The sequence below is a fragment of the Lissotriton vulgaris genome, chromosome 2_1 (genome assembly GCF_964263255.1).
Source record: "Lissotriton vulgaris chromosome 2_1, aLisVul1.2, whole genome shotgun sequence".
NCBI lineage: Eukaryota > Metazoa > Chordata > Amphibia > Caudata > Salamandridae > Lissotriton > Lissotriton vulgaris.
This window is the reverse complement of record NC_141687.1, coordinates 525691080-525716084: the sequence shown is the minus strand read 5'-3', so window position 1 is coordinate 525716084 and position 25005 is coordinate 525691080. Positions and strand designations below refer to the sequence as shown.

The 25005-nt window shown below is 49.1% G+C and overlaps 1 protein-coding gene across 1 annotated transcript in view; it reads right to left on the bottom strand.

Annotated features, from left to right (window-relative positions):
• Positions 1-25005, bottom strand: part of NCKAP1 (NCK associated protein 1) — a 649223-nt gene that overhangs the window by 25233 nt on the left and 598985 nt on the right. The window contains exon 30 of the mRNA XM_086955458.1: positions 20026-20115. Within this exon, the coding sequence (XP_086811584.1) occupies positions 20026-20115 (90 nt within the window). The remainder of the gene's footprint in view (positions 1-20025; positions 20116-25005) is intronic.

The window sequence follows — 25005 nt, the reverse complement described above, 5'->3', positions numbered from 1 at the left end:
GTTGGTTAAAGCCCATAGTGTCTTCGGGGGGGGAGAGGGCTGGAGGGGTATATATCATCCTGAGGAACATTAGGGATGTCTGGGGTGATATAATCATCCCAGGGGTTAGGGAAGTCAGGAGTACTAGGGTTCCCTGGTGGTTCATCAGCACCTCCCCCTGTATCATCAGAGGTGTTATCTACATCATCATCATCATCATCATCATCATCATCTACTGGAGTAGGGGATGGTGTAGGAGAGTGATGTGGTGGGGAGGAGGTGGAGGAGGAGGAGGAGGAGGGATCCTTAATGGAGAGGTTGCAATGTCTTTTTAGGATGAGGAGCCGCTGCAGGCGAATCTAGTGGTCGTTTTTTGGAGCTAAGAGCCAATTGACCAGTTGTCGGATCTTTCACAAGAGACTTTTGGGTAGGATCTGATCGAAATAGTTCTTCTGTATAAGTCAGATCCTTCGGTGTCTAGGTCTTTGGTACTGGAGGTTTTTTCAGGTTCTTTTGTCTTCGAACCGTGACCTTTTTCAGTGTCTTTGGCTGGCAGAACGTGTTTTTTCGTTTGAGGCCTTTTTCGGCTCCGATGTATGGGAGTCGGGACCCTTTGGTGGCAGTTTTTTGCTCAGCTACGAGTGTGTTTTCAGTGACGAGGAGACAGTGCCAGTCTTCAGCGCCGGGTGCTTGGATGTCAAAGCAGCGGTCGGCGTGGATGAGGAAGAGGATGGCTTCTTTTTCAGTGCTGGTAGGTGTGTGTCGGCACCTGGGGTAGGCTGACTCCAGCCCGAGTTGCCTGAAGGCTTAGTAGGCTTCTTTACCGAGCCCGAAGGTGGGGCATGGGAAGCAGTCTCTCGGTGGGCACCCGAGCCTGAAGTCGAAGGTGTGACCGAAGCCTTTTTCGAGGGTGTCGAGTACTTACGACCTGCTAAGCCGGAGTGATGTCCTCGACGTCCAAGTCCTCGGCTTCGGAGTCACTGACGCCTTATTCGGCCAGCTCCTATTCTGGCACTTTGACGCCCTCTTGAAAGAAGTCGTCGGGATCGAAGATGACGAGCGAGCCATGGTCCTTCCAGCTCGTCGGTCCCAAATTGTCTTTTTGGAGCAGAAGGAGGCGCAAGCTGAACAGTCCCTGGCCTCGTGCTCCGGTGACAGGCAAAGTTTGCACACCTCATGGAGATTGGAGTGGGGAAACTTTGACCAACATTGAGGACACTTCTTGAATGGCGCCCTTTCCATGAGCCAGAAGATAAGGCCTAGGTAGGCCCGAAGGCCTTCGTCGATACCCGGAATCGAAGACTTCGCTGTGTCGCTAGGGAAACGTGTTCGAGACAATACTATTGAAACGGTTGAAGGATTGCATGCCGAAAGTAGAATCGGTTCCAAAACCGGACTGCAGGAAACACATCCGAGCCCAATAGCGGAAAAAACAATCTGAGGATGGAGTCGATGCCTATGCGCAATGTGATCCAAGGGAGGAGTCACCTATCTTGTGACTTCCAAAGAACTTTTCAGGACAAAAACAAGTGCAAACATCCGGGCCTGACACTAGATGGCGATCTATACAACAGTGTGTAATCTGCAGCTCATATGCCTCGAACATATATTTCATGTAGTGTCTGGGGACATGGCACACAGGGTGTGCGCCACGTTGTGTTTTCCCTTTTGTATGTACCATTTCACCCAGCCTGCAATGGTAGTTTGCATGAGGTGGGTCCCTTAGGGTTTCACAATACAAGTGCAGCCCTTAGGGACCCTCTTTACTACCCATGCCCTAGGTACCAGGGATACCATTTACTAGGGACTTACAGGGGTGCTAAAGGTCTTGCTAATTGGGGAACAATTGAACAGTTATCTTGCTTTTGGGAACGAGCACCGTCACTGAGGACCTGGTTAAGAGGAACACAGTGCACAGTGCACTTTAGTCAAAGTTGTATCAAATACTAGACAAACTAAATGGGGTTGACCATATGAAAAAGGGGCATTTTCCCACAACCCCCTCACCCCCAATCAAAGACGATGAGACTAACTTCCCCAAGAGAGTTTTCATTGTCCAAGTGGAAAATCCTGGAAAAGGGCATCTGCATTCGCATGGTCAGTCCCAGGTATGTGCTGTACCTTTAAGTCCATTCCCTGTTGGGAGATGGACCACCTTAACAGTTTGGGGTTTTCGCCTTTCATTTGCATCAGGCATCTGAGAGGCTTGTGGTCAGTTTGTACAAGGAAATGAGTACCAAACAGGTATGGTCTCATCTTCTTCAGGGACCAAACCACAGCACAGGCTTCCCTTCCAATGGCACTCTAACACTTTTCCCTGGGGAGTAACCTCCTGCTAATGAAAGCAACAGGCTGGTCATGGCCATCATCACTGGTGTGGAATAGGACCACTCCTATCCCATGTTCAGAGACATCAGTCTGCACTATGAAATTCTTGGAGTAATGCACAAGTTACTATTTGTGTAACGATATATCTGTAAGAGACATTAGTTAGTGATAGATTACTTACTTTAGAATATTCCCAGGCGTCAGACTGGATCCGGAAAGTTTTGCTTAGCAGTACCCCTGGGCGTCAGTAGGTGGCGGCCTAAGGCTCCGCGGCTGTCGCTGGTGTCTTATGTGCCGAGATGACGTCACAGAGACTATTTAGACGCCACCCATGCACGTTGAAGTTAGTTCTGTGCATGACTTTGCCATGAAACTAGGGACCTTAACGGGATGTCCTTAACCCTACTAATCAGTTCGCAGAACGGGTAGGATGGGTGGGGCGGTAAGGAATCTATCACTAACTAATGCCTCTTACAGATATATCGTTACAAAAGTAGTAACTTGTACATCCGATAGAGACACGTTAGTGATAGATTCCTTACCTTAGAATAGATACCCCCGCACAATACCAACCCCGGTGGTGGGTCGGTGAACCAAAATCACACCAGAAAGTCACGGAGAACAGAATGGCCAAAGAAGCCATCTCTCAGGACTTGACTGTCATGGCAGTAATGCTTGGTAAACATGTGCAGCGAGGCCCACGTAGCTGCCTGGCAATTGTCCTGCAAGGGAACGCCGCGTCCCAAGGCAGTAGTGTCTGCCGTTGCTAATGTGGAATGGGCATGTAGCCCCACAGGAGGCTCCTTCTTAGCCAACAAGTAACATGCTTTGATGCATAAAATGACCCACCAAGAGATGGTACGTTTGAGCACGGCTCAACCATTTTTGGCACCCACGTAGCCAACAAAGAGCTGGTCATCCACCCAGAACTGCTGTGTGCGTTTCAGATAAAACAAGAGCACACGTTTTGGGACCAGACGGTGGAGCCTCTTTCGAAGGATGCGGCAGTGGGAAGAAGTTGGGCAAAGAGATGGTCTGCCCGATGTGGAAGTGCGTAACAACCTTTGGCAAGAAGGAAGGACGGGTCCTTAAAACTACCTTGTCCGGATGGCAGTGGGAATGGCCGCCTAACCGGGAGCTCCGCACTTCAGGAGAGCGACACCAATCCCTTTCTCGGCGATACCGCGACGCACTGCAGCGGTTATTCACGGACATTACTGCTAAAGCCATAGGGCACCTTCCGGTGTCTTGATCGGGAAGTACCGACCCTTATTTGCGACGAAAAGCTGGCTTTTTCACCCCGCCACGCGCCGACAGCGGTGTGAGCTAAAATGGCGCCTTGATGTCCGGACGGCGTCGCCTGACGGAAGGTAGTGTCTTCGCGCCCTACCATCGCAGACCAGAACCGAAGCACCTGAGGGGACATGAGCCGCTCCAAAGCCACACAGATCTCCTTTATTAAGGTGAGGATTGCCACCTATCCGCCCGCATCACCTATTTGATCAGCGCGCCTTGCCTGACCCTAAATTGGCGGCTCTTCAGTAACGCGAGCGCCTTAAACGAGTGACTAAGAGGCAAGCACCCGCAGGACACTGTATGATGTGAGCTCACCAGCGCTACCAACCACGCTTCTGCACAGCTAACTGCAGGGAGAGAGAACACCTCACTGGCCCTGATATCCCTTACAAGTCAGTAACGTCGTCCAACATAGCCCCCAGACCAACAATGTACTTTCACCAATGCAACATGAGGAATGAACGCTGAGGAGTGGCTATTACTACCACGTGGAGGCGGAAAACTGGGGAATGTGGGCTGGAGTGTCGCTATTGTTATTACTTCCACACGGAGGTGATCCTCTATAAGTGAGTCCCATTAGCTCTTCCTTATTTGATACCGCCCTTGGAACCGTCTGGCTTTAGGCTCCTGCCCACCATCTCTTGCCCACGCATTGGACACTGCCCACAAGACCAGCGAGGTTTAATAGTGCCAGCCGTCCCTAGCATAATGGCATTCAGAGAAGACAGGAACATCATAAAAAAAGTGAAACCAGAACCTTTGATTTCCGAATCACCCATCAAAAGCAAAGCAGACATGGCGACTACAATGGAGATGATATTGAAGAAACTGTCAGACCTTACGGATATCTCCAAATCAACCAAAGCTAACACAGACTCAATGCAACTCGAAATGACCGCAATTAGGGCCGACATGAGCTCTTTAACCTCAGGCCTGGGAGCCGCAGAACAACGGATTAGCGATGTGGAGGATCTGTCGCGACAATCAGCGTCCAGGATCCAACGCCTGGAAGACACCACCGACGCCCTCAGACGCCATAATGCGGATTTGGAGGACCGCAACAGACGGGGGAACGTTATAATTTTCGGCATACCAGAAAACGCAGAAAATGATGCTGACTCTTGCGTGGCCTTTCTAGAATCATGGATCCCCATGATTACCAAGATTGAGTTCCCACATGGCCTCGAACTGGACAGGGCACATAGGATCCCTACCTTCACGAGCAGGAATGCTAAAGGGCCCAGGCCAATGATTTGCAAACCACTCAGATATCAACACGCTGAACTGATTCTCCAATATGCGAGGAAAAATCACTCCATTACATGGGAAGGCCACAAGATCATCTTCACGCAGGACTTCTCCAAAGACACGGTGGATGTACGCAAGGGCTTCCTGGACCTCCGACCTAAACTTAGATCCAAGAACATCCCCTTCTCTTTCGCAGGACCAGCCAAGTTCAGAATTATGATAAATGGCCGTCCAAGATTCTTCACGGACCCGAAAGACCTGGCGCATCATCTCGAAGAATGCCCAACGCAAGAAATGGACCAATCAACCGGCCTCTCCAACAAAAGAAAGACCACGTGTCCGAATCAACAAGACGGGGCCAGTTAGTTCCATGTCACTCGTCATTCCTCCAGTGGTCCGGCAACGGTTGCCTCGATAGGATCCCCCACCGTAGAACTTTACTCGGCTTTTGACACGGGTTCCTAAGCTCTGCCTACCAGGCTCATCGATTCCTCAGTACCGTGAGTTTGTAAGCGTGGCCTCCTCTGGCCAGCACAGTGACTTCATGTAGCATGTGACTATTTACGATTCTGAATGCTTTTGCCTCACGCAGGTTGTTACATTTGGACCAATGGGTAGTATTGTACACTTTGCTCATCTCAAGGTAGCGCCTCCAAACTTGGTCTTAACACTCCACAAACTTAACACTTGATGGGGGTAGCGCATCCCAACTGGTATACCATGGTCGTATCTACTAGATACTCTCATAATCTTAAAACAGTTCTTTACCTATTTGCTTCATATTAGATCAAAACTTTTTATGACCTGCTATACGTATTTTTGCTAAAAATCTGTTCTATGTTGCTTTCTTGTTGGTTATACTAACCGTCTACATTCATCTGGGATTGATAATATGCACTCATTATTGTTATTGTTATTCCTGTTTTGCGTAGCATGGTACTGTCGTCGTACTCCCTACGTACGTATTTGGGGGGGGAGGGAGGGTGGGGGGAGAGGGAGGGGTCATCTAGAGGAAGGGGAAAAGAGAGAGGATGTAGGAGCAAACACTTGGCAGAGTCTCAGTAGGTTCCTCCTCATTTTGTATTACATCCTGTTTTTTATGCTAATGTTTATGTTTCACAGAGATACCACAACTCACCACACCAAGTCCACTTTACCCCTTATTGTTTCCACCGCCCAGGCTGCAGGCACGCATCTCAATACTCTTACTTATACGCCTTATCAATAAAGGTTGCATCGAAACTTATCCGATTTTGTCAGAATAGGGCGCTCGAACTGGTCACAACACCTCGTTTGTCGCACATCACACTGACAGCTTTCCACCGAGCGATAAAACATTTCACCGATGGTTAACTCCAACTCAATCAAAGACGATCTTAAAGTAATATCACTAAATGTCAAAGGACTTAACCACCCGGTGAAAAGGCGGAAAGTGTTCGACTATCTAGCAAAAACAAAAGGAGACATCGTTCTTCTGCAGGAAACCAAGCTTTCTGAGGAGGACTTACGATTCCTTAACATACATTGGTCGTCCCACGTCCTGTCCTCTCCAGCGCCAAAAAAGAAAGGTGGAGTAATCACATTGTTGTCTAAAAATGCCAACCTGACACTGCTATCACACACTCACGATACAGAAGGTAGGTTACTAGTGACTCACTTACGCAGAGAGGATGATCCCATTCACGTAGTGAATATATATGGCCCTAATTCCGATGATCCCACATTCTGGGACTCAGTCTCTCGATCCATCGAACATATCTCCCAAGATGAACTACTAATAGTGGGGGGCGATTTTAACCTACCCCTAGACCCCTTACTAGACAGACAATCCAAGTGCTCATTCCACCCCTCACGGTCACATGGGGCCCTATTCCGTCTCTGTGAGCGCTACTGTCTCAAAGATTCTTGGGGACTACAGAACCCCGATGGGAGAGACTACACCTTCTACTCTGCCCCACATAACTCCTATTCACGTATTGATTTCATCCTGTTATCCACCTCATTCGCACACCTGATTGAAGAAACTGGTATTGCCCACAAACTGGTGTCCGATCATGCATGTATTCACACCAAACTTGCAGGCTCCCGCTCGATTCGCCAACCTAGAAGATGGCGTTTTAATGACGAAATTCTTACCAACCCAGAGGACAAACTCAAGATAGCGGACGCCATCGAGGAATACTTACTCCTAAACAATACCGCTAATACCAAACCTAACACTCTATGGGACGCTCTTAAGGCCACAATCCGTGGAGTCATTATAAATATTCGAGCTAAAACCAATAAAAAATTAAACAAAGACCTGGAACAATTGGAACGAGATATCAGAACCCGAGAAGACCAGCACAAGGCCAACCCTCAAGACCACAAACCCCTCGACCTTCTCACTAAAAAGAAGTATGAATACAATGCCATAACTAGTAAAAGAGCGGGCGTTTGGATTAACCGTTTCAAAGCCCTAAAACTTTGCGAAGGAAATAAAGCAGGTAAACTGCTAGCTTCGTATCTCAAACATAAACAAAAGCTGTCAACCATTTCATCAATAAAAGACGCCACAAATACTACCCACACCAATCAAACTAAAATCCTGGATACATTTAAATCCTTCTATGAAGAGCTTTATAAGAACGACAAATCGCTGGACATAGCAGCTTGCACCGATTATCTTGATTCTCTCGATCTTCCTAAACTATCAGAAGATGACAAAACCCGATTAGGTTCCGCCATCAGTAAAACAGAGATCACAGAGGCCATCAAATCTTTAAAAAATAACAAAGCCCCCGGCCCAGATGGCTTCACTGCATCTTTTTATAAAGCCTTTGAAAACCAACTTAGCCCTACGCTCCATACTGTTCTCAACTCTACGGCATCCAGTGGATGTATCTCACCTTCTATGAGTGAAGCTAACATAGTCGTGATCCCTAAAGAGGGAAAAGACCCTCTCCACACCAAAAACTACCACCCCATCTCTTTGATAAATCTTGATTGCAAGATATATGCCAAAATCCTAGCAAACCGACTAAACGCTGTTCTTCCCAAATTAATAAGCCCGTCGCAAGTTGGCTTCCTGAAACACAGGATGTCAAATGACAACACCAGACTTCTGTGCCATATATTAGAGAAAGCTAACAACTCCCAATCCCCGATGGTCGCGATCACCCTGGACGCTGAAAAGGCCTTCGATAAGGTATCATGGCCTTTTCTTCAATACTGTATGCGTTCATTCAACCTCGGACAATCGTTCATCACAATGGTAATGGCCCTGTACGCCTCCCCTTCGGCTCGGATAGCAATTAATGGCACCCTCTCTAACCCGTTTCGCCTCTACCAAGGCACCAGACAGGGCTGCCCACTTTCACCGGCACTCTTCCTTTTGGCCCTTGAACCCCTTCTAACTGACATCAAAAGGAATGAAGACATTCAGGGAGTCTCCTTTGGAGATACTCAGATAAAATTAGCAGCATATGCTGACGATCTATTGATTGCGACAGAAAACCCGGCCAAATCGATCGAGGGTCTCATGACCTCAATCAGTAAGTACTCGTACCTATCGGGATACAAGCTAAACAAAGACAAGTCCGAGGTTAAACCACTAAACATCTTCACCACCAAAGAAGTTCTTGGTAACTCAGGTCTAGCTTGGCAAACAGGAGTTATAAAATATTTAGGAATAGAGTTTACAGACAAATTATTGAGCACCATCATACACAACGAAATGCTGACATTGACAAAAGTTAAAAGAATCCTTGACGGTTGGTCCCCACGATGTATTACTTGGTAGGGAAGGATTGAGGCTATAAAATGATGATATTGCCACTAATCAATTACCTGAGCACTATGCTACCCCTCACCTTCTCCATAGAATTCCTCTCCAAACTTGACAAATTAATTTTCTCTTTCCTTTGGCAAGGGAAAAAAGCCAGAATTAGCATGAAAAAACTAAGGCTTGATAAATCCCTAGGAGGCGTCAATCTAGCTGACTTTAAGCTCTATCAAACCGCATTCTTAGCCAGACAAGGGGCTTTTTGGCTCACTTCACACTCAGACTACACCCCGGTGTGGCTGTCGGTGGAAAAATCCATTCTGCGTGGCCTTCCCCCTTCCACCCTCCTCACTACCAAGCCACAACCCACTGTATCCTCAGGTACCATCCTCAGAAACACGAAGGCTGCCCTCCTTCATGTAAGCAAATTTTTACCGCACCAATTTTGTAAATCACGGTGGGAGTCGCTGTGGAACAATACAAAACTGCTATACAAAGGGAAACCAATGAATAATCCTACTTGGATAGAGAAGGGTATACACTTCCCTCATCAGCTGTTTGATGGTCCGTTGCCACTCACTTTCCACGAACTACAAAACAAGTTTCAACTCCAGAGCATAGACTTCTATTACTTCTTACACCTCAAAGTGGCCCTCTCCAAAACAGATTTATCCAACATCACCCCCTCCCTTCCTGGCTACATTCACACGCTTAATAGACAGGGTCATCAGGTGTCCAGAATGTACAAACTGATCCGCCCACAGAGCACCAAGCTGACAACATCCACACAGTCCTTCTGGGACTCATACTCTTCCACACCAACTTCGGAAGTGGAGTGGGCCAGAATATGGGAGTCTACCTCACGACACAAAATTAGCCCTACACTATCCCAAACTAAATTCTGGCTTCTCCACAAAGCTTTCTGGACTCCTAGGAGACTCTTCCTGCACAACATCAAAGAGGATGACTCCTGCTGGAACTGCATGGCAGAGGGTGGGGACCTTGAACATCTAATATTCAAATGCCCCTGTGTATCCGACTACTGGGATAGAATCTTCGAATTCATTACCAAAGTGCTGCATGTTCCGCTCCCGAGGGAATTTGCAACCTCAGTCATGGGTTTTACCAAAGCTGTTACCCTCAATGAAAATGACAAAACCCTACTTGACCTACTCTTGACAGCAGCGGTCAAAATCATGCTGAATAACTGGAAGGACACTGGCAAAGCTTCTTTCCCCCACTGGCTCAACTGGGTTTCGAACCTCAGAGGAGCCGACAATATTGCGCTGGCCGCTACACCTTGGCGCCCCCCCTATAGGAATCTATGGTCCTCGCTTGACGCTCACTTCGACCTATTCAAACCACCATGATTACCTGATGCACATATGCACCCTGTCCATAGATCGGATTGCCTACTTGGCCAAGCAACTGACCTCATTGAATTATATGGTGATCTTGCTCCACCTATGACTGTAACCTTGATAATGTACTGATGCAATGCCTGTGTTTTCTTTTTTCCTTACTATTTGTTTATTGATTTATCTTAATTTAATTTACCCCTCCTCTGTTCCCGTTATACATACTTACATACTTGCTTTTGTCGATACCGGAACCGTGCATGGTATATGCTCATGTCTGTAATGCTTGCTCATCCCTCTCAATAAAAAATTTTGTGAAATAAGAAAAAAAACTACCTTGTCCGGATGAACAGAAAGGAAAGGAGGTTTAGAAGAAAGAGCCTGGAACTCACTCACTCTTCTGGAACCAGGAAAGCAGTCTTGAGAGTGAGAAGACACAAAGGACAGTTATGAAGGGGCTCGAAGGGAGCACACGTCAGATATGTTAAGACAAGGTTTAAGTGCCATTGAGGCATAATGAACGGCACGAGAGGAAACGTGACGAATGCCTTTCAGGAAACGGTTAATAACCGGAGACTTAAAAAGAGAAGGCTGATCTGGAAGCCGTAGAAAGGCGGAGATGGCCGAAAGATAACCTTTGATAGTTCCCAGAGCAGAGCCCTGCTGCTGGGCCAAATAAATAAGGAACAAAAGGACTTCAGAAAGAGGGGCAGAAAAGGGATCCACAGACTTAGCTGTGCACCATGCCACTAACTTGTTCCACCTGCAGGCATATACAGTCTTTTTGGAGGGACGCCAATATGACATCACAGACCTCAGGAGGAAGATCGAAAGCGGTCAACTGTCGCCGCTCAATCTCCACGCATAGAGGTGGAGGCTGGGCAGGTTTGGGTGGAGGACCGTCCTCTGCGACAGAAGATCCTCCCGAAGAATGACTTGGGCCCGGGCCTGATCTTCAGCACTCTGGGCAGAAGTGGTATAGGCGGAAAGGTGTACAAAAGACCGCAACTCCACTCGCGATGAAAAGCGTCACAGAGCAAGTGCCGCCTTGGAAATTCCAACGTGCAGAATTGATGACATTGCGTGTTCTCTTCGGTGGCTAATACATCTAACCGAGGCTCTCCTTACTGCATAAAGAGACCTTGCGCCACGTCCGAGTTCACACGCCATTCGTGATCCATCAAGCACCGGCGGCTGAGTTTGTCCGCCCTGGCGTTCAGAGAACCGGCCAGGTGTTGAACCACCAAGGTAATGCCTTGATGTTCCAGCCAGGTCCAGAGGCACAAAGCCTCCTGACATAGGGTCCACAACCCCACCCTGCCCTGTTTGTTGCAATACCACATGGCGTGGTGTTGTCTGTGAACACCTGCACTACACTTCCCCGGACAGAGGGAAGGAATGCTTCAGTGCCAGTCGGATCGCCCGAAGCTCCAAGAGATTGATGTGGAGCCAGGACTCCGCCGGAGACCAGAGGCCTCTGATCTCCGCCTCTCACAAGTGACCTCCCCATCCCAGGACGGACGCATCCATCACTACTGTGAGCTCCAGTTGGGGAAGGGAGAGTGATCTGCCATTGACCCAATTGCGATTTGTGAGCCACCACTGCAAGTGTCATGCAGTGCCCTCCGAGATCCGAACAAGATCGGACAGGTTTCTCTGATGCTGTGCCCACTGGAACTTCAGGTCCCACTGCAGAGCACGCATATGCCACCTGGTATGTTGCACTAGCAGGATGCAGGAGGCCATCAGGCCCAGGATCCAGAGGGCCATCCTGACTGAAACCTGGGATAGAGGCCGAAAGATCGGAATCATAGCCTGAATATCCCGGACTCGCTGCTCGGGAGGATAAACCTGAAACCGCCTCGAATCCAGAACCGCTCCGATGAAAGGGAGCATCTGAGAGAGAGTCAGGTGTGACTTCGGCACGTTGATGGAGAACCCCAGCAAATGCAGGAGGTTGGCTGTAGTCTGAAGGTGGGTGACGACTGCCTGGGGTGAGCCCGCCTTCAACAACCAGTCGTCGAGGTAGGGGAAGACTGACACCTCTGTCCTGCGCAAATGAGCTGCGACCACCACCATCACTTTCGTGAACACCTGAGGGGCACTGATAAGGCCGAAGGGGAGCACAGCAAACTGAAAATGCTCCTGCCTACCGTGAACCGCAGGTAATGCCGGTTGGCCGGCAGGACGGGGATGTGAAAATATGAGTCCTGCAAGTCCAACGCTACCATCCAGTCTCCAGGGTAGAGGGCAGCCAGGACCTGAGCCAGAGTCAGCATTCTGAATTTCTCCTTCCTGAGGAAGCGATTGCCGTTCCGGAGGTCCAAGGTGGGGCCCAGGTCCCCCTTGTCCTTCTTGGGGACCAGAAAGTAGTGGGAATAACAACCACTCCCTACTTCCGGCCTGGGAAAGCACTTGATGGCCCCCTTGGCCAAGAGGACTGTGACTTACCACTGGAGAAGTACCAAGTGATCCCCCGACATGCGGTGGCATGACTGGAGGGGAGGACTGAAAGGGAAGGGAGTAAACCCTGCGGATGATCTGCAACTCCCACTTGTCCGACATGATAGCGCGTCAGTGGGGGAGGTGGTGGTGGATCCTGCCCCCACCGGCGTGGGGTGCTCTGCACAGCTCCGATTAGGAAGGTTTGGAGGTAGAAGCAGCGGGGGCGGACTGACCCCTGTGCTGATTCCCAGACACGCCGCTGAAGAAGCTGTGACCGCAGCCGCGCTGAGGCTGGTTCTGCACAGGCTTGTTGAAGGAACGAGCCTGGGTGCCTCTGCCTTGGCCACGAAAGGATCGAAAGCCAGGAGTGGCCGGGGTCTTTGCAAAAAGGCCTAAGTACTTGGCCGTCACCCTCGAGTCCTTAAAACGCTCCAGGGCACTGTTGGCCTTGTCACCAAACAGGCGAGTGCCATCAAATGGCATATCCAAGAGCGAGCTCTGGACATCGGGTGAGAACTTAGTAGAACGCAACCAGGCGTTGAGACGCAGCGCCATGGTTGTAGAAATCGTCCTGCCAAACGAGTCCGCGGTGTCCAAACTAAACGGAATGGTAAACGTAGCCGCATCCTTACCCTCAGCAATCGCCTGGGAGGGAACACCTGAGCCACGGTATCCCACACTGCATGGGAATAATGGCCCAATAAGCAGGCGGTTTTCACTGACCGCAGCCCTAGGCTGGCCGAAGAGAACAACCGCTTACCGAACTGTTCCAGCTTCTTAAGAGTCCTTATCCAGTGGAGCCGTGGGAAAGGCACTCTGCAACGTTGAGGCCTGGATGACCAGACTCAAGCATAGGATGAGTGGTCCGAAAGGCGGGATCACCAGGCGGTGACGCCTGGCAACATTCTTATCCACAGGGGCCCCCGTGGCCGGCCGCGACCAAGTGCCAAACAGGACTTCGGTGAGAGTGTCATTAAAGGGAAGCAGCGACTGCAACGAAGTGTATGCCGTTTGGAGCACCTCAGTGAGTAGGTTAGTTTTGAGGGCCACTGTAGGAAGATCGAGGTTGAGGACCTCAGCAGCCCGACAGAGCACCATTGTGTAGGAAGCGCACTCCATCGTAGGTGGAGGAGAAGCAAACCCCGGGTCAGAAGAGACATCGAGGTCACCTGCGTCCTCCAGATCGTCCACCAGTCCTGCTCTGAGTCACACTGGCGGGCAAGAGGGTCCTCGGACCCCTCCCAGTCATCCTCCACCTCCGCGGCAGGCAGAGCCGGTCGCGGAAGTAGAGCAGGAGAGGGGACAAATGGCATCGCAAACGGCGCCTTGAATGGTGCTGGCCGGGGCCTGACCAGCGCCGCGTCCCAATGCGGATCCCAGGCAGGAAGAAAATGGTCCTGGGGCAAGGGTGGAACGAACGGCACCCACTGCAGCGCCGGAGGTGGAGCCCAGGGCGGCGCTGAGGTCGGAGCCGACAGCGCTGGACCTCGTGGCGCCGGAGCCTACGGCGTAGGATCCTGTGGCGTGAAGCTGGATCCGCCGGCGGCGCCAACAGGACAACAGGACCGCGGGGCCCGAAGGCGCGCCGGCGGGAGCCCGAGACCTAAAAAGTAGGTCCATGGCAGCAAGAAACTCTTGCACCTGTTCGAGAGTTGCCAATGGACCCGGGTAGGGCGAGTCGGCCGCGGGACTCCCAGGGAGCCGCAGGGGCAGAACCCCTGTCCCCCTCGTCCGCATCCGAGGACCGATGGGGGAACGTCGGAGAGCGAACATGCTTCTTTGACTTCTTTTTATGTCGTCGCTTACAGGAATCAGAGGGCGAAGACTTGGAGCCCGAGGAGCGGTGACTACAGCCCCGCGAGCTGTTCCAGGAACGGTCCTTGGACCCGGAGCGGCGGTGGGACGAATGCCGGGCCTTCAACAGTTTCCGTCGCCGCTCCCTCAAGGACTCCGGGGCCACGGCTTGACAGTCCCGGCAGTCGTGATCGGTCTCCAGGCAGTAGAGGCAAACATCGTGGGCGTCCGGCACCGACATATTGCGACAGCAGGCCCCGCAGGACTTAAATCAAGGCATTTCTACATGCACCAGGAGAACAAGAGGGGGGGGGGGGGGGGGACGACGACAAAAAGTCTCAAAAGAGTAGTCAAAAAGTGACTAAGGTACGTGCTCTACCAGATCTGTGCTTGCTGGCGCGGAAAAAGAAAGAACTGACATCAGTGCGCATGGGCGGCGCCTAAGTAGTCTCTGTGACGTCATCTCGGCGCATACAACGCCAGCGATGGACGCGGAGCCGCAGGACGCCACCTACTGACGCGCAGGGGTACTGCTAAGCAAAACTTTACAAATCCAGTCTAACGCCTGGGGATATTCTAAGTTAAGGAAACTATCACTAAGGTGTATCTTTCAGATCTGGAGCTTTGAGAATGGGTGCGGAGCACATTGTCTCCTTCAGGGTGTCAAAAGCCTTTTGACAGCACACTGTCCAGTTTACCTTCTTTGGTTGCTTCTTGGAGGTTGGTTCTGCCACAATGGTACCATATCCCTTCACAAACCTACTGTAGTACCAGTCAAGCCAAAGAATGACCAAACTTGAATGAGTTGTTGGAGCTTCCTGGCCCAGGATGGTCTGGATCTTGGGCTGTAAAAGTTGAACTTGGCCTCCACCTACAAGGTGGTCCCTGCACTATCTGGCACTTACTTGGCTTGATAGTGAGGCCTTCAGTTTGCAGAGCCTCAAAGACCTTTCCAAGGTGGATCAGGTGATCCTGCAAAGTGGAACTAGACAGTAATATTGTCCAGATATGCTGCACTAAAATTCTCTAAACCAACAAGGACTTTATTCACCACCCTTTGGAAGGAGGCAGGGGCATTCTTTAACCCAAACAACATATCAGTGAACTAGAAATGTGAATCTGGGGTAGAGAATGCGGTCTTTCCTTTTGCTCCTGGTGCCATACCAATCAGCCAGTAACCTGATGACAAATCGTAGGTACTGAAACATTTGGTTACCCCCCCAATCAATCAACTCATCAGCTCTTGGTATAGGGTGTGCATCTGTCGTAGTGACAACACTGAGACCTCTATAGTACACATAACATTTCAGCTATGGTTTCCCACCCTTGGACTGAGGCTGGGGGACTAAGAACAATGGGCTAACAAAGGGACTATCAGAGGGCTGAATCACCCCTAAACTCCAGCATCTTGCGGCCTTTAGCCCTGAATTTTCCTTAAATTGGTCAGACTGTCTTCGGATTTTGTTTTTGACAGGAGTGCTGTCTCTAGTATCCATATCATGGCTACATCAGTGCATTTGACCAGGAGTTAGGCAAAAGAGCCGAGCAGATTGCTCCAGGACATGCCTCCAGACAGTTTGCTGTTGGGCAGTGAGGGTGTCTGAGAAGACAACTCCTTCCACTGACCCATCTTTTGGGCTGTAGGAGGGGAGGTCAGGGAGAGGTTCACTCTTTGCTTCCTGACAGTCATCAGTGACCATCGGCATGGCCACATCAGCCCGGTCATAGAAATGTTTCAGGCTGTTTACATGGATGACACTGCTAGGGCTCCTGCAAGTGCCTAGGTCAACCAAGTAGATAAAGTCACCTTTCCTTTCAAGGCTAGGATAAGGACCTCTCCCCATACCTTCTGCCCTGGTTGGAACTCCACCTGTACAGCCTTTTGGTCATACCAGATCTTCTAGAGCTCTTGGCTGGTTCAAGGGTTTTGGTTGCTTTACCCATGTACTCACCCATCTTTGATCATAGGCCCAGCACATAGTCCACAATGTCTTGCTTAGGCTCTTTTAGAGGTCTCTCCCCCCCACCATCCACCACTAAACGTAGTGGTACCCTCAATGGATGACCAAAAATAAGTTCAATGGGACTGAAGCCAATCTTTATCAATACCAAGAAAGGGATATTTTAGGAAAGAAGAAAACAGTCTGCAGAAATAGGGAGGGTCAATAAGGAACCTGCAGCTAGATCCTGTCTCTACCAGATAAGGTGTTACAGAAGGTAAGTAACTTGTTCACCTTATAGAGATTCCTTATCTTTTGAATTAAATACTAAAGCAAAACCAAGCTGGAGGAGGGTCTGCGATCTGATCTTACTAAAAATCCCTGAATTGGACTAGTCTGTCTATTATATGACAGGAGAGACCGGGGAATCTTAGGAATTGAGGGTAACAAGAGCATATGCTCCACTGTACGAACTGTGGTAAGGACCACAGGCAACTTAAGTCATAACATCATTGAAAAGCATGGAAGGAGCATTAGGTATGGCAGAGGAACCAAAAATGTATCTGAAGACAGTAGTTAAAATATACATAATACTAGTTCGCTCCTATGGGGGAACTAACCCATGTGCAACCGTTTGTTGGGGGAAAAAAGCAAACCGGCGATACCATTGAGCTAAAGCTACTTGCCTCAAAAAAACATTATTTAAGTGAAATGTGCTCCGCAGAGATGCAAAGAAAAGGAATCCAAGATTCCTTCCAAAATAGAAATAGCATTACGCAATGCTCTAACACAATATGTCAAGATAGGAAAACAACTATTGGTTGTCCGGAGCAATAAAAACTACCAGAGCTACCCAAGCAACGGACCATTCCGTTTACCATACAATAAAGCAGTGGGAGGGGTTGAAACAAGTCAAGGTGGATGTCTGCTGGAATAAAATACCATGTGCGGAGATACCAGATGGTGTGGCTCGCTGACACTTTTGGATGCAGAGGGAGTTTGTCTTTGAAGATATATATATATATACATTTATTAGATTTAAGTAATGTGGGGAAACGCACACACTCCCCCCTCAGCTCCGGGGACCACCACCTCCCCAGGGCAACTTCTAGCAAAGGAGGGTGTCCCCCTCCCCCTTCTGGAGCCACAATAGTCCTGTGGACCACCACTCCCCAAGCCGGCTTCTGCTATGTTCTAGGGTGCCCACTCCTGTGACACAGATGTTTGCAATGGCTTGGCGGGAGTAGTCAGAGCAAAATGTGCTCCGCTTTGAGCAAGTGAGAGCATTTTCCTCTCTTGGAAGCTGAGGAATCTTGGGGCCAAGAAGCCCTCCTATTAACACTAGTAAGTGTGAGCCCGAGGATACGTGAAAGCTGGTCAGAGGTTAAAATAACCAAAGAATTTCACTGAAAAAAACAAAGTTTACAGGAACGTTATAGTTAGGAAATAGTATTAATAAAAACCTTAGGAATTCACCCTTTCATTTGAGGCATTCTTGACACAGTGCGGCTCTGCACCAATGCTCCGGAGCAGCGAGCCCAGGATATTCAGGCTATAATTTTGACACCTCAGCCTTTATCCTGGATTTCGGTGGGACTAACTCTGAAGCTGCTGGATCTCATGGCCTCCTGCATCCTGCTGTTGAAGCATGCCCGATGGCACATGCAGGCTCTGCAGTGAGACCTGAAATCCCAGTGGGTGCAGCATCAGGGAAATCCCACCAACCTGATTCAGATTTTAGAGGGTACTTCACAAAATGTGCAGTAGCGGCTGACGAACTGCGATTGGCCTAGCAGCAGAGCCCTCTCCCTTCCCCACCCGGAGCGGAGAGTGGTGGCCGATATATCACTCCTGGGTGAAAAAGGAGTGTATGGGGGATCAGGTGTGACTTCGGCATGTTGATGTGCCATTTATGATCATCATTTTGCTTACCTATTTTACAAGAAAAAGTTTCAGAACTAGGCCCTGCTACCTTTTCAAGGAGACTAATCACCCTGGCATTTTTCCTTCTAAAGCAACCAGGAAATGCATATACTTGTGTAGAGCCTACAAATGTTACCTCAGTTCTGATAGCCTGGGTTCAGTGGTCACTAGACATGATTTATCTGACCCCTCTGCCCATGATTTTGAGTTAGTTTGTCCTGAAAATTCAAAGATTCAAGACAGGTGGTGTGATTATTGCATTTTTCAGAGCTGAAAATGTGTGTGCGCCACAATGCTTGAACTACAAGGTGCTGTCATTCTTGAGTATTTGCCACCCCATTCCCACACTTTCCAGGGACCTTCAGCTCCTCTGAATTCTATTCATGAGGCTGTGGCGGCTAGCAGGTGACCCACGGTTTACCCATTTCAGAGGGTACACCAGCAGTTGTCTATAATCATTATTACATCTAAAACTCTTTCTCTTCATATGATTATGCTGGGTCCATGTGCTGACGTTCCTGCTTTACCTCTTGATAATACGGATTTGGAACATTCGCTTTTATTCATCCCAGTTAAAATTACACTCCCAGAATGGAAATCTTTCATCTTTTATCATACCATACTTGGTGGGCTTGGGTGACATATCTTGTACAGCTCATACTCTTATTGAAAGAAAACATTATCCACCTCCAATCGCTAGCAATGTATGCCATTCTTTGGATAATTATATGGTTTTGTCTACTCAGGGCTTGGTAGCTCAACATCCTTTTGGGTCCCTCTCTTGATTTAACCATTATATGTGTGGCAAATGCCACATTGCACCCTCCTCCCCACTAATATCCTTTCCTCTTCCTCTCCTAATCTTTCTCTTTCCCTTCTCATTTCTTCCCCTTACTGATGTGTTCTATTTACCAAGCAATACACATTCTATCATGTATGACTTTCCTGTACCAAATGATGATCTTTCTTCTGTTACATCTTCCTTGGGATTATAATTACTACTTGAAATACCTGTTATCTGTCATGATATTTACATGATCATTTGTATGATAACTCTCTATCCTTTTCAACCTAGCTCAAATATTGCTTGTCATGTAATCCATTTTAACTCCTTACTTGTGTACATCACTTTCTGATTTGTATGTATCACTGACTTCGAAATACAATAAAATATTTGAATACGAGAAGGTACACCACAAGTTTTTGTGGGGGATGATTGAAATATGCCAAGTCTGTTTATGTAGTGGAACTTATTTTTCTCCGGAGATAGATTTATTGGGTGGTGAGTGATAAAAGCACCCACTACACCTTCGCAGTCTCTCACTATACTCCTGGTCTAAATCTAAGCAATACTGAGACAAAGCATTGACCACTTACTTACTTTCCTGGGACCTTCACTCATCTGGATGCTGTGCATGAGGGCGTAGCGGCTTGCGGATGACCCTCACATTCCCATTTCGAAAGGAAACACCACCAGTTTCTATAAAGGATGTCTGAGGTTTACTATGTCTTTGTGTGCGGAACCTTTTTCTTCCAAAGGTGGATCTTTTGGGGTTGGGCTCTCACTATACTTTCCTAGTCCCCAGAGCCTCACTCCTCCCCTGGTCCAAATCTATGCACTACTGAGACAAAGTCTATTGCTCCTAGAGTACCAGTGAAGGAGGCCGCAATGTGCAGTCCACCTATGTCTCTTAGTAAACACACTTTCATTGAGACAGGCCAATCACACATTGCTAGTGGGCAGATGTTTTTGCCAGGCCGCGCCCAAATCCCCTCCTATCAGGGATTACTATGAGGACACCCTCCTCAAACACCAACGGTCAAGAGGCCCAACTCGTTTGGAAACACATTTGTGTCAACAATGGATATAGGACTACAAATACAAACATAAGAAAGCGTAAAGAATAGCTGACAAGTTGATGCTTATTTCACAACACAGAAACAAACCTACCATGTCAAGAAGTAGATACACAGATTCTCGGTTCCTTGTAGTTGTTTTATCTGTTTCCTGGCCAATTTTCAGTAAACTTGAGGATGCAAGCTGGGAAAAAAACCATAAGTGTTTGTCCTCTCTATTTTCAAGTTGATCACCTGTAACTTTAAGCATGAATAATATTTATATTTAAATATTGCTTGACTGTAGCATTATTTTTAATAACTTCTATGGATCCCAATAGAAATATTAAAATGTGGTCTGATAGTGAAATTCGAGAGTCATCATCCAGATTTCTGCTTTCAGCGCAGATAGAATCTGAGCCAATGTGAACATTTTGAATTTGTCCTTCAGCAGAAAGTTTCAATGCCCTGAGTGGTAAGTCTTAGGCTATTCAAACTTCTAAGCAGAATGGAGTCCAGGAGTGTGGACTCCATGTTTATAACCTTTGTGTCATGTCATGTAGAAGATAACTTTGCATGATGTTTAAAAATGAAAAAAAACTCCTAATCCTTAGTGTCCTGCTCACTCTACTGAGAAGGTATGGTGAAGAGAAAACATTACTTACTTTTGGTAACGCCTTATGTGGTAGAGACTCTCTCTAGCCACAGATTCCTTACCTTAGAATATGCCCAGCCGCCAAAGTGGATCCGGAAAGATTTCTGAGCAGTACCACTACGTGCAGGTAGGTGGCGTTGTCCGGATCTGCATTGGCATAGTTTGCACCGGAAGTGACATGCGTGGTACCTATATAGGTACGACCCTGCACTCGGACGTATTTTCTTTCCTTTACGCGCCAGATAGCGCTGATCCCGTCGGTCATATTTGGACTGGATTTTTGAGACTTTCTATCAACTCTTTTTAAGAGTTTTTCTCTTGTGTGAAGGATGTCAGTCAAGAAACCCTGTGTAGCCTGTCACAAATCCCCACTTGTTTTTGGAGCATGAGTACAACTCCAAAACCTGTGAAGACTGCCCAGACATGAACCCAAAGGTGCTGAGCAGTGCTTACTTTGTGAAAAATTAAGTGTTGGGGCCTTTGTTAGGAAGCCACTGCATCTTGCACCACCCATTGCCACTGCCAGCGCTGCCAATGAGAGTACCAACACAGCTACTAAGCATCATACTTCTCCAAATGTGACACTTCAGATTATTCCTTGTGCCCAAAGCTCTAGGAATGGGGGTTTCCTCACTTAGGGTTTCCCGCCTGTCTTCCCGCCAGAGTGGGGGTCAGAACCGGTGGGGACCAGTTGCTGAGTACAGCAATTGGCCTGGAGAAGCTCACAAAAGGTGACATGCCTTTGAAGCTTCCCCTGCCCATTCTGGGGGAGAAGGCTTGGCACCGCGTCCCAGGATGTGCATTGTTTCAGGCCCCCGAGAGCGGTAGCTCTCGACCCAGGGGTCCAGAAACATGTCTGGTGGTGGCAGCCTCGGTAGCCACGCAGTCAGGACACTGGGAGTTGGTTAGGTTTCAGGGGGCATCTCTAAGATGCCCTCTGTAGTGCATTTTACATTAAATCCCACACTAGCATCAGTGTGAGTTTAATGTGCTGAGAAGTTTGATACCAGACTTCTCAGTCTTTAGTGTAGCCATCATGGTGCTGTGGAGTTCGTAATGATATACTCCCAGCACCATATACTTTTAATGGCATCACTGCATTTACAGTGCCCAGGAATGGCACTGGGAACTGTAGGGGCACAGGGCCCATGCACCTGAGCCCACACCGCTGGCATAGTGCACCCAGCTTCAGGGGTGACTGAGGTATGCCAGGGCAGTGTGTTTGTGGGCATGGCACACAGGGATGTGTGCCATGTCGACTCTCTGTTTAGTTCTGCACCAAGACACTCAGTCTGAAAAGGCAGTGTGTTTGTGTGTGTGTCAGGGTACAGGGCCCCTAAGGGTGGCACAATAAGTGCTGCAGTCTTTAGGGGTCTTCTCTGGCTACAGTGCCCTGGGTACCTAGGGTACCATTTACCAGGGACTGACATGTGGTCAGAGATGCCAATTGGGTTTAGGTTTCAACACAGTTTTAGGGAAGGAACACAGGCCTTGGGCACCTAATTGGCAGGAGCCCAGGGCACACTCAGTCAAAGTACATCAGCAATTCAGCAAAAAGTGAGGGCATACCATGCAAGAAATATGGCACTTTCTCACATTTGGACACAGTGCAGTTTTGAGTTTATCTTTCCGAGCAGCAAGTCCAGGATACTTAGGCTACGATACAGATGTTTCAGCCTCTATCCTGGATTTTAGTGAGAAACACTCTGAGGTTGTTGGGCCTCATGGCCTCCTGCATCCCACTTGCGACTCATGCCCGCTGGCATATGCAGTCTCTGCAGTGGGACCAGAAGTACTAGAGTGCACGGCATCAGGGCAATCTCTTCGACATGTTCCAGATTTCAGAGGGAACTGTAAAAGATATGCAGTGGTGGCTGACAAACCGCGATATGGTCAGTGGCAGACACCCGCTTCTATCTCTAACCGGGGCTGACTGTAGTGACATAACTAGATCTGACAGTGGTGACAGATGGGACACTCCTGGGCTCGGGCGCCCATCTGGGAGATGTGGAGATCAGAGGACTCTGGTCGACTCTGGGATCCACATTAATCTGCTGGAACTTTGTGCGTTTCGCTCAGCAGATTTTTGTTCCTTCGATCAAGGGAAGGATGGTACAGGTGCTCACGGACAGCACCATAGCCATATGGTAGTGTAACAAACAGGGCGGGGAGGGGTCATGGACCCTTTGTCAAGAGGCTCTACATCTCTGGATGAGACAGTAATGCCAAGGCATTTCCCTGATGATTCAATGCCTGGCCTGCTCTCTCTTTGCCAATGCGTACAAACTCAGGTGAAGATGCCTAGCGGATCATGAATGGAGTCTCCATACGCAGGTGGTACAAAGACTCTTTCAACAGTGGGTAAAGCCTTGTTTAGATCTTTTCGCCACTGCAGAGATTGCGAAATGTCAGCAGTTTTGCTCACAAGTTTCCAAGGCGACTCACGTTCAGAGCTGCTTTTCTCCTCGATTGGAGCCCCGGCCTCCTGTACTCCTTTCCTGCAATACCACTTCTACCTAGAGTTCTCAAGAAGATCAGGAATGACCAGTCCCAAGTTATTCTTGTGGCTACGGATTGGACACAGAGATCTGGTAACCCGAGCTGTTGAGCGTGACAAGCTGTCCTCTGATCAGGTTGCCCCTTCAAGAGGATCTTCTGTCGCAGCAGTAGGGCAGGGTTCTGCACTTTTGACCTTCCTCCCAAAGTCTGTGATGTTATTCTGGCAGCCAGGCATTCCTCAACCAACTCGGTATACACCTGCTGCTGGGATACGTTTGTGACATGGTGTGATTCCCAAAATATCGAGCCCCTTTTTGCACCTCTATCCCAGGTTCTTATATCTGCACTCTACTTAGCCCAGCAGGGCTCTACTCTGGGCACTTTTAAAGGTTATTGTTCAGCCATTTTGGCTTATTTTGCGGTTGACGGACCAACCTTCATTATTTAAGTCACCTGTTGTGGCTAGGTTTCTTAAACGCTTGCAGCATGTTTCCCCACAGGCGATTCATTATGCCCCAGTGGGATCTAAATCTGGTTCTCGCTTTCATGACGTGTACGTCTGAAACTCTACAAAATAGACATCCCAGGCTCTTGACCAAGAAAACGGTCTTTTTAGGGGGCATGGCTAGCAGCCAACGAAGATGGCCACAGACTTGGGGAGCTCCGTGCTCGACGAGTTTTCCGCCGCCAATCCTGTCATTCATCCGGCGGAAAAACTAACCCAGAACGAGAGCCGTAGCTCCGTAACGTCTGAGGCACAAATGCTGAAAGTTTGGACCCGGGGCAAGTGTCAGGTGTGTAGCCAGACCGTGGGGTGAAGCTGTTGCCCAGGAACAGATGCAAAACCGGGGCATTGCGCGAGTCAGGCGCCGACCGCAGCAGGGGCAGACATGGCCTGAACCCCCAGCGGCTGACGAAACACTCTGAGAGGTTCAGATATTCACTGTAGGGTACGCCTCCCAACACGAAAGTAGTAACGCCTGGGAACCGAGTGCAGAGGCCAGACCGAGGGTCGCAGACAGCGATTACGAGCTGCACTGGGACACGGGTCGGGAACACACGGCGCCCGCTGTACTGCTGAAAGAAGGGAGACGTAGGTGCAGACCGGGGAAGGCCTACACTACCTGTACACAGCCAGGGTGCTGCTAACGCGCCCTGTATCACCCGCAGCTCATATAACGACAAGACTCCTAAATATCTGGAGTGCTTGGTGGTGGCAGCGGAATGGGCCTGTGAAGAAGAGAGGCGGGCCTGTGAAGAAGAGAGGCATGCCTGTGCATGAGCAACAATGCACTGAACGGACGGGTTAGTTAATCCCCCGCAGAGACCCGGCCGCCCCATCTGTTAAAACTTTGCGCTGGGCCTTCTCTGGCGGTCCTAGGGTGTGACACAGTATACCCGGGCGTCAGGATGAGTGAACCTGCACCCAATCCCGGCTCCTGCTTGGAATAAAAGCAACCAACTGTGACTACACCAGAGGGAGAAACGTAGCGCCTCCATTCACCGGAGACAGGCCAAGGAGACAGTGCAAAAACGTGATTATTGATGCACTTCAAAGAAAAGTGCAGGTTCACCGGGACGTCCCAAATGGAACCGACGAAGCAATATATAACTACCATGGGCTTGCTACGAACCCTCAGGGACGAAGCCTGGCCTAAGGGAGGTATTCGCGGGAACAGGAAAACCGAAAGGCCGCACGTGGATGGTGTTCCCGCAACAGGCAGCAGCGACTACTGTTTCCCCCCTTCCTCCTCGGGGTGATCTACCGCGACACTAGCAACCCGGATAACATGGGAGGCCGGGGTCAGCGCACGGTGCCCAGCAACAAACTTTAAAAATATGCCTATCATAAGGACCAGATGGACGCACCAACTCAGACTGCAGCAAGCGGAGGTGACACACAGCCGGAAAAACCGAAGGAGGATACTTTTCAAGATGTAA